Here is a 14,471-nt window from a genome sequence, read left to right as displayed (position 1 = left end):
GCTCATTCTTGTTCTCTCTCTCTCTGTCACAAAAATGAATAAATAAAATCTTTAAAAAAAAAGAGGGAAGGAAACTAACTGAGAAACACTGAGCGGAGAGCAGTTTGCCACGCATTGTATTATGAATAAGACATTTATTGCACTAGACGATTTAGTTAACACTTTAATAATTGACAACTTATAATATTTACGGAGCCCTATAAATGCCTCTACTTAGAATGGCACATCCGTTTGAAACCCTATTAGATTGCTTTTTATTTAAGTTTTATTCTTCTTATGAGCCTCAGAGATGACTGCAGAATCATGTCTACAGATACTCAGCGTAGGGAAGGAAATATCAGTGAAAAACACAAACATTAGTGCCGTATAAAGCAGGGAGGCTCCTTAGGTGAAATTTCCATCTCGCAAGAGAAGTAAAGCATCTCTGACTTCTCAAAGAACAAATAAAATGCTTATTATACCACGGAGGCTTGCGGGACATTATCTTGGAAGTCTCTCTGGTTTTAGGCACTGTGGCTGTAATGAAATCTTATTTCAGCCTCCATGGAACTCCAGGAGCTCTTTTGCTTCATTTAAACATGAGAAATCAAGAGGAAAGAGAAGAGATTGAGCGTTCCTTCATCCCTTGGCTTCTGACTGTTATGTACGCAAGCACCACATGAGGGAGCGCCTGGACCTCAAATAGAGAAAGATTAAAACCCACCCCACGCGTTCCAGGAATGCTCAGCATATTAGCAAATTCTTAGTAAACTGTCAAAAAAAAAATTTTTTTTTTAAAGAAATTCCTGCCCCTGGATGCAATTAGAGGCTACCACACAGGATTTGATGGGCCATAAAACCATTAAATCTAAAACACTTTCTTTTTGAGCCTAAAAGGCCAGAACATTCCAAAGTGAAGTTTGGGGACTCAGCTATGACTTGACCACCTATTAAGATGCAGGTGGAACAGATTGCAGAGTAACACAAAGAGCCATACATACCCCAAACAACTGAATTAGGGTGTCGGTGAGAGTTTTAGCTGCTGAATTTTCTGGATTTTCCGAGATTAAGTGATCGACCTTAACATTGAGTGAAAGACCATTCAGCAAGAAAAATTGTCATTTCCTTTGCTCCAGACCCAAATGATGTATTTTGAAAGCTTTATTGATTTATATATTTATGTGTTGTACTAGGTGACCGAGTAGATATACATTTTCAGCATACCTATGAGGAAAATGTCCCCATTATTCTCACTTTTACCTAAATCCAGGAAAAGCATTAGATTTGCTTTCAATAAAACTTTTATTTTTTTCTGAAATGAGTGCCTTTTATGCACCAGATGCTGGACTTAACATTCCTATCATTAATCCTCACAATAGACCTGTGAGGTAATTATCATTTATCATTCTCCTCATTTGACAATGGAGGACAAGGACGCCCTTGACCAAAGTCTAGGGCTGGTCCATGATCAAGATGGGGTGTGAACCAATATTGGTTTCACTCTAGAGTCTGATCCAGTTATTTATCTTCATCCAGTATTTTATCCATTTTCATGGAGAAGAAACAACACCAAGGAGGAATAAGAAGAAAAGACAGTTCACTAAAACTTGGTCCAAAGTACATCATTAGACACTTGGAAGGGAACGCCTCTTGGTTTCATTGTAGTAAAAAAGAATCAATTCTCACCTTTATTTTCAACCTATTTCAGCTCAACTTTATGTTTTGGATGTTCTTTTCCAGCAATCAAAATTCAGTGGACATGCTCTTTCTGCATACACAACTCACAGTGTGTGCGCATAGACACACACACACACACACACACGTATTAAAGGATTATGGACCTTCTTTGTACATATGCTTAGATATATATATATAAAAATGGGTCATTTATATCTAAAGATTTTCCCCCAAAAAATGATAGATTCAGTGTTGAAATCACTTTGCACTAAGACAAACTCCATCAATCAAAAACAGCTAGTAAAAAATTAGACTCTTACTAACTGAAGACCAACATCAAATGGTATGATTCCTAGTATCTCGCACTGGAATTTAAGCTCTTGGGCAGCTTTCTTGAGAGCTCGAGATTGCTTCTTCTCAAATGATTAGTGTGCCTGATGACATTAAAGCGTGGCAGCGAGAAGTCAGTGGCTCCCTGGTGGGTCCTGACACCGAGGTTGTTAGACTGAGGAAGGTGGATTGAGGTCAAGGGCAGGCTTGCTCTTCCTTGAACCTGTCGTAAAACACATCTCGCTGTGGTGTGGTCTCCATGCCATCTGTCAGTTATGCCAGGACCTGACAACTTAATAAAATGACAGAATAATTACCGGGGGATCATTACAGTAAAGCGAAAGTTTAAGCGTAATGCAGAGTTCTGCCCCAGAAACAAAGTGGACGCAAGAAAAGGAAGACAGAGATGTCATTGGGACGAACTGTTTCTTGCAAACCTTTCCATACACTCAAAAACAGCTCGCCAAGTGAGTGACCGTGTGATCACTCAAGGTTAAACTGCTCCTGATTCAGACAATGGGCCATCTTGAAAGCACTGGAAAGATGAACTCTGGTTTCCTGGCCTTTCTTGGCACTGCTGAAATTGCTTCAGTTCTCTAAATCATAAATTAGGATTTGTTTGACCACTTCTAAGGATTTCACACAGAATTGTAGTAGAAATTTCACAACATTACTTTTCTCAGTAATCGCAAGAGTAATTTTAGACACGCAGACAATAATATTCACCGCCTCTTTAATAAGCCTGTAAATGGCAGTTCCTGTGAGAAGAAGGATGACACAGCCAGTGGATAGGCACATTTATGCAAACACTCTAGAGGGTCAGACGCTGAGTTTCGAGCCACGCAACTGCTTGGTACTTTGTCATTGCATATTTTCCCCATTGCACAATGACTTCCTGTGCAGAGGACAGAATGCATTTTCTCAACAAAATTTTCAGCACGGCTGTCTTGGTGACTAAGTTTTGCAGGAGCTTTTTAATCAAATGCACCTAAAAATAACTCTAGACACTTTCATCATGTTACCCCTTTTCCCTTTAAACACACAATTTTGGAAACTTAACTCACCTTTCCCATAAAGGAGAACTATTTTCGAAGAAATAATTTGGACCCACAGTAGCACATTGCTTAAGCATTCTGCTCTAATCTGGGAATATGATTTGACCCACACGAATTAATGCTTCAAATCATAGACATTTACTCCCACTGATAACTACAAGTTTGTATTTTCCTCTGTTGTGGTGGTGGTGGTGGCTGTGGATGAATATCATTCTCAGATGTATTATCATTCCCTCCTTGTCAAGCCTGGCGTGATAAACTTCAGTTTTATTTGGTGATTCGACATCTTATTTGCATGTGTGAGACTGTTGGACTGGACATTAAACATTCGGAAACTATTTTATAATCGGTAAATTGAGCTGCTTCAGCTTTGAGATTCTTCTCTCTCCCTCATCTTCTACCATTTTATTTTTATTTTGTTGTTTATTTTTCTTCTAAACTGAACTCTAGGAAGCTGGGCAAATTCTAGATAAGCAAGGTTATAAAATACATCTGATAATGGTGAAATGAGCCGAGGGGCTGTTACTATAATGCGATTTAATTCCTTGACTTTAAAACTAGCAAGGGATGTGCATAAGAAAATGTGGCACATTTACCTGTGCCCTCCTCGAAGGGACACCAGTGCAGAGGACAGACAGAGGCACAGGCAGGAGGTGGCTGGCAATTGGCAAGCTGGGAGCCAGTCACTTCCCATCCTATCACCCCTGGTCAGTTTGCTGTAAGGTCCTGGTTTTTGAGTAAAGAACTTGAACAGGCAGGCTTAGCATCCCCTAAAGTTTAAGTCCACAGTGGTTTTCCTGTCTTCTCTCCCCTACAAGCGGATTACCTAGATCAGCAAAAAATGTTTTCATTAAGGCTTGATGGCAAACGAGATGCTGCCAACATCTAGAGGTGCGATTGCCTTTCTTAGCCGTACGGGGGATTCTGCCAGTTTGTGCTGTTTTGAAAGCAATTTCCCTGTTCTAGCCCAGTTGAATCGTTGCACATTGGAGTTTAGGGTTCGTATCGACTCCAGAGGTGGTTGCATTTATATCTGGATGAGCTGATGTAACCCTCAGTGGTTGATTACAGGTTCCATGGTGTAGAAATTGAGTCAACTATACTGAATGGCAGTTTGGGGAGGCAGAACTACATTTGATCTGATGCCAGATTGTTACAGACCCTTGTAGCATTTCCCCACCCTAGGGCATGTGATTCAACTCTAATGAAAAAACTTTGTTGTGGGTGCATCCCAGGATAAATTGATTCTGTTAAGCAGAATGCACCAATATCTTCCACTAGCCCATAGCTGGGGCGTATGGGAGGGGCAGGATTGTGGGTGATAGTAAACAATGCTATTAAACCCATTTATTTCCATGTTATTATGTTTACAGTTTTGTTGCAAATAAAGTAGAGAAACAAAAAAAAAATGTAGGGAGAATTTTAAAATTTTTCTTCCAGGTACTATTGTTGATGGCTGACTAAGCAAATGCTGACAGCCCCTCAGATCTACTCTGCAGACCCTCCTTGGAAATCTGCAGACAGATAAGGGGTGGAGGTGGGGGGTGGGGAAAGGCATGTTTTCGTTGTGCCTCTTAGAGTATTTGCTGTTGTCTTGTCCCTGGCTTTCCAAAGGAATGTATATCCCGGGAATGTAGGAATCCTCTGCTTTGATATTCTCTTCATCTATCAGCCCTGTCACAGAGTTCCTTGGCCTGGAGAAGATTCTTCTCTCTTTTGAGAGCTTTCTTGCTTAAGGTAATGAGCATGTGACGCTATCTCTGCAGAGAGGAGTGGGTGTCTTGATCAAAACCAATGCAGGGAGAAGCGGCGCGTGGAGAAGATTCCGAGCAATGATAAGAAACGCAGGTCCTTGGCCCAACTCTGAATTTATAAGGCTACCCAGGACTTCTTTTTCCAAATAGTGTTAGGCATTCTCTCACGGAACCCTTTACAATTACATGGCTTCAGAGTTACACAGGAAATGTTCACAAACCTTGCCTCCGTGGACTGTCCAGCAATGCTACGAAGTGGACAAGATAGCAGCTGTGGTTATAGATATTTTGCAGATGATTTCATCTGCCTCATGGATGGCAAGGCTGGGACAGTAGCTCAGGCCGCCTGACTCTCAATCCATTATATCGTGTTGTCTCTTCAAAAGATATATATTATCACCTAGGTCATTTCTCGGGCTTTACCTTCAATGCTTTAATGTCCACAACGTTACTCATGTCTCTTTTCATGATATGTGTGTGTACGTATCTCGTATGCATTTTTTATAGCAATGCATAATGTATTATTGGTGTCCCTAAATAAAGAAGAATACATCTAGAGCATTAAAAGTTTAGGTGTTTAGGTGTTTATTCTTTTATTTTTTTTTAGATTATTTATTTATTTATTTATTTATTTATTTATTTATTTATTTAAGAGAGAACAGGAGCAGAAGGGAAGAGCAGGGAGAGAGAGAAGCAGACACTCCGCTGAACAGGGAGCCTGATGCAGGGGCTTGATCCCAGGACCCTGAGATCATGACCTGGGGTGAAGGCAGACACCTGACCTGAAGGCACCCCCCCGCCCCCGCACCTCTTAGGTGTTTATTCTTGAAAATGTATCTTAGGGATGATAAAAGAGGGAGGAAGTGGAAATAAGGAAATAGAGCTGTGGGACGTCATATAGGGTCAGTGTTTACTAGAGGGCGTGTCCTCCTGGATACTTTCTGTCTAGGATAAGCTGACTAACGAAAGCCAAGATTTTTAGAATTGGATCAACATTAGGGGCAAGAGCCGGGTCTTGTCTTTACCACCTCGGATGAGGTCTCCATTTTGCTAGGAGTTGTGAAAAAGCAGCATGCGCCGGAATCTTGTGTTGCATCCTGCAAGTGGACCACTGTCCCTTTGAAATGAAATCTGACGGTTGCTGCTTTTGAGAGCTGGAGGTCAGTTTCATTGTGGAAAATGAATAGGGAGAGAAAATGGACTTCAAAAACATTTGGCATTCAAGCCCTGGACAAGGATAACTCTAATTAGAATTTCTTAACAAAGTCTAACTATGCCAAGTCATTTATAAATTTAAAAAGCTTGCAAATTTTGTCCCCAGAAGAGTAATGTGAGCTAGAAGGGTATTATGTTTATTTCTCAGTCAAAAATGACATTTGACATATTTAGCAACCAGTACAACAAAGGACTTCACCAATTAGAAGAGATGCTTAGATGCTCATTTCTAGTGCCCTAACAGCATCCTGAAAGCCCCCAGCTCTGCCAGGCATTAACTCTTAAATTTCTGGAATGTAGCGGTGGGGGTGTCCAGGGATTCCTCAAGCAGAGAAGGGAGTGACGCCACATTAAAGGAACTCAGGAAAGACGGTCTTTTACTGCAGAGCCATGGTTATTTACCTACTGGAATAGAAGTGTTTCAATATTTTAACGGGCAAATTTGTGATTGTCTCTCCGAATGGTCCTTGCAAAATCCCAGGGTCCCTCATCTCATTCTCACATAAAGCTGTGTTGAAAACCATGGATGTAATTCATCGGTAATTTGCCTTTATCACAGCTCATAATCACAAGCGAATGGGGATCACAGCGGTCAGTAATATATGTTCCAAGGAGCATGAAGCCTTCTAAGTTTTGCTCCTGTTCTCTCCTGAGAGTAATATCTTCGCCTCAACTCATAATATGTCAGCACAGACTCTGATATTCTCCTTGCCTCCAGGAGACTCTCTCAGAGTAAGTTCATTAAATCACCAAATATTCATTAAATGCCTACAACTGGAAGCATTGGTAACTTAGGATTTTGAAGATTCCTGACTCAAAATTTCAGCCCCATGTGATTTAATCATTGAAAAATAAACCCTGGGCACCAATAACATCAGGAGCCATTAGTACCAGAGCCAGGAGACTCAGGAAATAGATGCCATGAGCTGGCCTTGTTTTTCTCTGGACATGCCTATCCAGAGGACGTGGGCAGTATGTTTGTGAAGGTTGACACTTCCTGCAAGTATGATAGCTTATGGATTTTAATGGTCTTTGTGGCGTGTCTGTAGACGTTTCTTATGAATACAAGATCTTTCTGAGGATTTTTGATCCTTATTGACAGAATGGCTGCTCATGTACATGACACCTTTGTGTGAACTACAAAAAGGTGTCTTATCATTTGATGGTCCTCTTCATTGTGGCAGGTCCTACCCATTGGGTTCCAGTGTCCTTGCCTTCCCAGAGCTATTGGCATGGTGGCGTCCTTCAGGGATGTGGCAAACCTACTCTTTTTGGGTGTCATGGCCCCAAAGGATTGAGGGAGTGCATTTATCTATGCTTGATAGCAGGGAGTCTTCGGGGCATCTGAGCGTTCTAGAAAGATCATTGACTTGGAGAAGTGGTCAGACATACTGGGTTCTCATCCCACGCAGCTCTCCATCTCTGTGGGAGCTTAGTTAAGTCATATCCTCTTCAAGACATATTTTCGTTATGATAAATTAACTGTTAAGGGATCCTGACCCAATCAATGTCCCCTCGTGTTTCTTCCGAATAGCAGTAGATGACCTGGAATTATTTTTCATGTTTATAAATCTTAATGAAAATCAGACAATGGTCTAGATGTTCATATGTGTTATTACTTAATAAAATGCGGTTTTTTAGACACTATTTTGCAAGTGATGAGTCTCTTGAGAGAATTTCTCAAAAGCCCACTTGGAGGGGACAGATGAGCGACCCATGGACAAGATCATCTCCAGTTTAGGTCTTCTTTATCTAAACTGTCACCTGAACAACAGGGATGAAAAACACCTTCAAAGGCATAGGAAGGGTAACATTTATCAAAAACAAAATCCGTTTTATTGCCATGTGAACTTTGAGTTTTACTATCAAATGATAATGCTACTATTTAAATTTCAAAGTGTGGTACAGGGGACTGGCAGCATCAGCACCCCTGGGAACTGGGCGGAAAAGCAAATTCTCAGGCCTCATCTCAGACCCGCTGAATCAGAAATTCTGGGGGGATGTTTGCTCACTGTGTTTTCACAAGCTCTCCTGGGGGATCTGGCTGTCCCCTAAAGTCTGAGAAGCACGCAAGTATTTTAACCTCTCAAAGTAGCATTTTGAATAGCACATCACTTGATTCTCAACATCGCCCGACGAGTGTCGCTTGGACAACTGCTTTTACCGCCGTTTGACATACATCAGACACACAGCTAAGTTGAATGACTCAGGGTCATGTAGTCAGTTGTATATATTTATTATTGTGTCTTGCCATGTTTGGTATTTGGCATATAAACATTATATCAGTTTCTCCTCCACTAAAGCTGATCCCAATTTTACTGTCTTTTACCTATTTTTGGTGAAAAGCCTATCACCCATGTTCTTTCAAGTTTTCTAAGACAATTGGGTAGGTGAATCTAATTTATTACTTATTTTTCACTTTCACTGTGCTCTTTTTTTTTTTAAGATTTTTATTTATTTATTTGATAGAGACAGCCAGCCATCAAGAGAGGAACACAAGCAGGGGGAGTGGGAGAGGAAGAAGCAGGCTCTCAGCAGAGGAGCCTGATGTGGGGCTCGATCCCAGGACCCCAGGATCACGCCCCGAGCCGAAGGCAGACGCTTAACGACTGAGCCACCCAGGCGCCCCATCACTGTGCTCTTTTCTTGATATCTTGTTCAAAAGATTGTGAGGAACAACCGTCTACTTGGGATGTCTAACATAAAATACATAAAAATACAACAGAAATGCTAGAATGCACCTTGAACAAAATTTTTAAGGATAAAATTTTTAAAAGTTAAAAAGGAAGAAAAAAATTAAACTTACCCATAATTCTCTGACCTATCATTAGCAATCAGTTTGTTTAGGTTTATATACCAATAATCACATTTGTACAAATGTGGAATTATGTTGTATGTGTCCTTTTGTAGACTTTTTTGTTTTTTTTTTAATATATCTTGAAAATCTTTCTGCGTCCACAAATAATGTTATTCTTTCATAACTGTAATAGAAACAGAATATGTACATATATGGAGAGAGAGAGAAAGGGAGGTGAAGGTGGGGGGATTGATTTGGGGAACTGGCTCATGCAGTCGTGGAAACTGGCAAGTCCAAAATCTAAAGGATAGGGATGCCTGGGTGGCTCATTCGGTTAAGTGTCTGTCTTTGCCTCAGGTCATGTTCCTGGGATCAAATCCCGCATCAGGGTCCCTGCTCAGCAGGAAGCCTTCTTCTCCCTCTGCCTGCTGTTCCCCCTGCTTGTGCTCTCGCTCTCTCTCTGACAAATGAATAAATAAAATCTTTAAAAAAAAAAATCTAAAGGGTAAGCTGGCAGGTTGGAAACTGAGGGAAGAGTTGATGTGGTTTGAGTCTGAAGGCAATCTGCTAACAGAATCCTCAGGGAAGGCCTTCAATTGATTGGATGAGTCTTATTCACATTACAGAGAACAATCTGCCTTACTCAAAATCCACTTATTTAAATGATCATCTCCCTTAAAGAATGTCTTCAGAGTAGCAACCAGTGTATTCGAGTAAACTCTGGGAACCATCACCTAGCCAAGCTGATACTCAAAATTAACTATCACAAAATTATTACCTTCAATGGGTATGTATCTTTCATTTTAGATAAAAACTACAGCATATCCAATCCCCCAAGTTTAGAGATTCAGGTTGTTGCCAATTTTTTCATTCTTACCCACAGCACATCTTTGGCTATTTTACTCACTTCTGTCTCCAAAATCAGTGCAGAGTGTAGAAAGGAATGAGTATTTCTTTCTTTTTTTTTTTATTTTATTATGTTAGTCACCATACAGTACATCCCTAGTTTTGGATGTAAAGTTCCATGATTCATTACTTGCGTATAACACCCCGTGCACCATGCAATACGTGCCCTCCTTACTACCCATCACCAGCCTATCCCATTCCCCCACCCCCCTCCCCTCTGAAGCCCGCAGTTTGTTTCCCAGAGTCCATAGTAGGAATGAGTATTTCTAACTTTCTAAAGAATTGACTTCTTATTGCCTAATGACCCTTGGAGATTCCTCTATCCCTTGAACCACAACTTGAAGGCTCTGGAGTGGGGAAAACACCAGGCTTGCCTTTATCTTCTCCTTTCTTCCTCAGCCTGCAGGTCACTGGGAACTGGAATGATGCTGAGCTCCTGGTCCACCTCCTCAATTGAGGAAGTGGCAGAGGCCAGTCCTGAGGCACTTCGCTGGCTGCAACTGTACATCTACAAGGACCGCGACGTCACCAAGCAGCTCGTGCAGCGGGCTGAGCGAAAAGGCTACAAGGCCATATTTTTGACGGTGGACACTCCTTACCTGGGGAACCGCTTTGACGATGTGCGTAATAGTTTCAAGCTGCCACCTCATCTCAGGTAACCGTGGGTCTCTGATCACCTGGGTCCCTGCACTGGTCTTCTAATTCTCTTCACTCTTGCCATGTGCCAGCTCTGAAGGGTTTTTCCCCCTAATTTCCACATGGGTGCTGTGGGGAATTAGATCTTCACAAAACATTGGTCCAGAAGTATGGTTGCCAGGGATCTTGTTTAGGAATGATAGACTCTGGGTTCTAGAGGTTAGTGTATTTCTTTGTCTGTTGAAATCGAAGAGCCACCTGTTAGTTTTATTTTTAATTGTATTCGGAACAACTGTGTCTAGGAAAATTACAAAAAAGCTAAAAGAATGGAGACAAAAGAAGCCACATGTTTGATTCCCTTTATCCTACTTCTTTCAGCAATATTCCTCTTTCATTGTGGTTCATCCATGGGTCAAGATTCATTCATTCACTCATTCACTCACTTATCTAAGCATACCTAGTAATCCAAAATGGAACTGTGATGGTTTTATCAGGTCATTCAGCTTGTCCATTAGTGAAGAATTGTCCTTTTTCCTGTAATATTTTAGGACTAGAATCATCTTATGTCAAAGCTAGGAACTCACGGAGTTTACTGAGAAAGACCCTCACCTCCCTATTTTTTCCCCTTTGTTTTTGCCTTCTCCCAGTTCCCCCCAAAATCTGCTCTTAAGTTTTTCACACCACTATGTGACTAACAGCTTTCAGGGATAAAGCTATCTGAGCAAGAATCTAAATCTTCATTTTAATGGAGGAAATTTTGATGATGGGATTTCAAAGCATCCGTCAGAGTATGTGAAACGATAAAGGATGCTTTCCTTGGACCCTAGACCTCATTTTACAATGGGCCGTTGCTTACTCTGTCTATATATGAAAAGAACCAAATCCAAAATCTTTCAGAATCAAATCAGCATTCCATATAAGGACACGAAGATTGTTAGAAGGTAGGAGTTCCATATATATTATAGAGTGACATGTATCTCGACCACCACATACGTCCACATATAGTCTTACATGAGTGTCACAAAGCTATTATATAGCTCTGCTGTGTACTTACCTATTCGAGTATAAACTATCGTGCATAAAATCTTGCCATTGAGCCATACGTAAATTAGCCGTGTGATGCTATCTCTGTGACGCTTCCAGGCAGGTTTAGGATATTATTTGTGTCTGTGATACCTTCAATAACCCAATGACAAAAGAGAAAGGCTCTCCCTGACAAAGCTGTCAATTAACCCATTCCATGTATCCCAGACACTGGGTTACCCAAACACCCTGTCTTTCTAAGAGAACAGAAACAAAAACAAAAGTCCTGACATATTCCTACTTCTTGCCAAATTCATCAGAAGTAGACGGCTTCAAATTTCCCTAATATGAAATCTGTATTCACCTTATTTCTCTATTTTGGTTACCTTATTTATTAGACTTTCTAAAATAATTCGTTTCCCACTATTCAGGCTTCTGCCAGGAAACATTCCTCATGATTTCCCTTTGGACATTTGAAAGAGAATCTGCTAGTCCTTTTCCTCCTCCTCCTCTCACTATTACAACTACTGACAACAACAATAACAGGGAATACAGTGGGGGTTGCTGCGTAAGAAGCACTTTCTTGTTCTGGATGACAAAACGTGTTTCACGGTGGTGTCTACTCAGACAGGGGAGATGACACAGTTGTTACTTAATTCTGGCTGATACCGCTTGCTTCTCCGGTGCCAGCTCACTCAGTCAGGAGCTGGAAGGTTGATTTGCTTTCCCCCCCCCCCTTTTCCTTTGCTCCTGGGCTCCAGCCCAGATGACGAGAAGGACCGCGAGACAAAGGCCCTTTTCAGCTGTCGGTGTGCTCACTCAGGAGTGGCTCAGCTTGTCACATCTCCCATCTGAAGATGACCGAATCATGAGCCGCACATCCAGGTTACGGGGAGCACAGGAAACACCCCACAGCCCGGTGCTCTGGGCCCCTGGAGTGCGCACTGGCCTTGTTTGTCCTCGCGGGCTTCAGGGCAGGCGGGTGCCCTCCGGTCCCCTCCTCAGCAGCCCGCGTTGGGCAGCCGAAGGCAGAGCGCACTAATGGGAGGCGCAGGCTTCCGCTCGAGGCCACAGACGACCAGAAAGCTCATCTGTTACAGCCTGATATGAAATCAGGTTTTTTTCCGCAACTGACCTGACTCATAGAAGGTGAAGCCGGGCTTTTCAGAAGTGAGGTTTGGCAGGCGGGAGAGGCAGGAAATCCAGAGAAGAATGAGTCTGTAAAGCAGTGGCTCCTTCCAGCCCTAGCTACTTCCTCTGCCTGGAAGGAGGGGCGCGGGGGAGGGTGAGCGGGGTGGGGGAGGGCCCCAACTCTCGGCACCGGGGACCAGCCAGAGTTCAGGAGTTTGGTAGTCTCTGCTTGGTCTATATGCAAAACACATGTACGTGTGTATTACGAACGGCACAGAGGTTCCTGAGACTGAGGGCGAGTAAGGGGAGTTCTCATCTGCTCTTGGAAGGAGCAAGGAGTGAGGCCAGGTCGCTAGACTGATCTCCTCAGGCTTTGAGGCAGGGGCCTTTTACCTCCTTCTCTACCCCGTGGACATGGTGCATTTACCCTGGGTAAAGACTTGGGTTTTTCGTGTAGCACCAGGGCAGTTGAAAGGGAAGAAAAGGCATTTCCAATCATTGACTAAGATCAAGAAAATCATGACACCTACCCTTTCGGTGATTTGCCTATAGCCCCGTAGCCCTGAAATGATTCATTAATCATGAGAGCCGGAACAGATCACACAGAAAAAGATCCCACAGCCGTTGTCTTCCCAGGGCTCTGGTAATAAAAGTGGCCTATGGGGCTTTCTGTGAGCAGGACCCCATTACCTCTCTGTCCTTACCACGTGGCACCCTCACCTCCATTCACTCTTCCCAGCCTCATGAGCTGCCCTGTGGTACTTTCAACATGCCAGGCTTGGTGCCTGAGAGCCTCAGAACTGACTCCTCCCTCCGCCTTTTACGTCTTTCCTCCAATCCATGCACAGCTAACTTCCTCCCTTCCTTTACACTTTCACACCAAGGATGGTTCTACATGTCTTTCTAGTGGGAGCCCAAAATAAAAATAAGCAGTAGAGATCAGAATAGAGATACAATATGTGTGGGGACCCTGGGCAGGAGAGAGAAAGATCTGTGAAGGAGAACCGGGTACATGGGTCAACAGCCTCTAAATTGTTTGGTTTAGGAAAACATTCACAATGTAACGGTGTTAAACAAGATAGTGACCTCCCAATGACATTCATGCCCTAATCCCTGGAACCTATGAATATGTTATTTTACGTGGCAAAATGGACTTTGCATGTGATTAAGTTAAGGGCCTTGAGATGGGAAGATAATCCTGGATTGTCCCAGTAGATTTAACATAATGAAAAGGGTCCTTAGACAAGGGAAGCAGAAGTGTCAAGAGTCAGAGGAGATACGATGACAGAAGCAGAAGTTGGAGGGATATCATCAGGAGCCAGGACATGTAGGTCTCTACAAGCTGGAAAAGGCAAGGAAATGGACTTTTCCCCAGAGCCTCTGGAAAGAAAACAGTCCTATCAACACCTTGAGTTCAGTCCCGGGAGATACATTTTGGACTTTTGACCTCCAGAAATGTAGTTTAATAAATCTGTGTCATTTTAAAGGTTGTGGTCTTTTGCTATAGTGGGAACAGGAAACAAATACAATCACAACCCTCTGCTAATTTCCTCTACAAGGTAGCTTCTCAATGAGGGCTGGTCTGATTATGATTCTTCAAGTTTCAAGTTCAGCCTCTACCAACTCACATCCTCTTATTCTGCTCTACTTTTTTGCTTTATTTTATGTAGAACTTATGTTCTAACATGCTCCGTAAGTTATTATGTTTATTGTTTATTTTCTGTCTCCCCTTGCTAGAATGGCAACCTTACCTACTGCTATACCCTAAACATCTAAAACACTGGCACATAGTAGGCACTCAAGAAGTGATGTTGAATCACTCGGAAAAAATGTACCGGATCATGTGAGATTTCCCCAATAAAACATGACTACTGAAACGTTAAACAAGACTTGAGCTCAAACTTAAAAATCCATGGCCTGCCCGTTTCTTCTAACAGCCCAGCACATTGAGGAAGAAATTAGCAGGCT

General features: G+C 42.3%; 1 protein-coding gene across 2 annotated transcripts in view; it reads left to right on the top strand.

The window, feature by feature from the left end:
- The window catches only part of HAO1 (hydroxyacid oxidase 1), a 54,275-nt gene that overhangs the window by 12,885 nt on the left and 26,919 nt on the right, over positions 1-14,471 (top strand). For both annotated transcript variants that reach the window (XM_026503036.4, XM_057312659.1), the window contains exon 3: positions 10,113-10,368. In XM_026503036.4, the coding sequence (XP_026358821.1) occupies positions 10,113-10,368 (256 nt within the window). The remainder of the gene's footprint in view (positions 1-10,112; positions 10,369-14,471) is intronic.

This window comes from Ursus arctos, unplaced genomic scaffold (genome assembly GCF_023065955.2).
Source record: "Ursus arctos isolate Adak ecotype North America unplaced genomic scaffold, UrsArc2.0 scaffold_16, whole genome shotgun sequence".
Classification (NCBI taxonomy): Eukaryota; Metazoa; Chordata; class Mammalia; order Carnivora; family Ursidae; genus Ursus; species Ursus arctos.
This window is presented reverse-complemented; position numbering and strand designations above follow the sequence as displayed.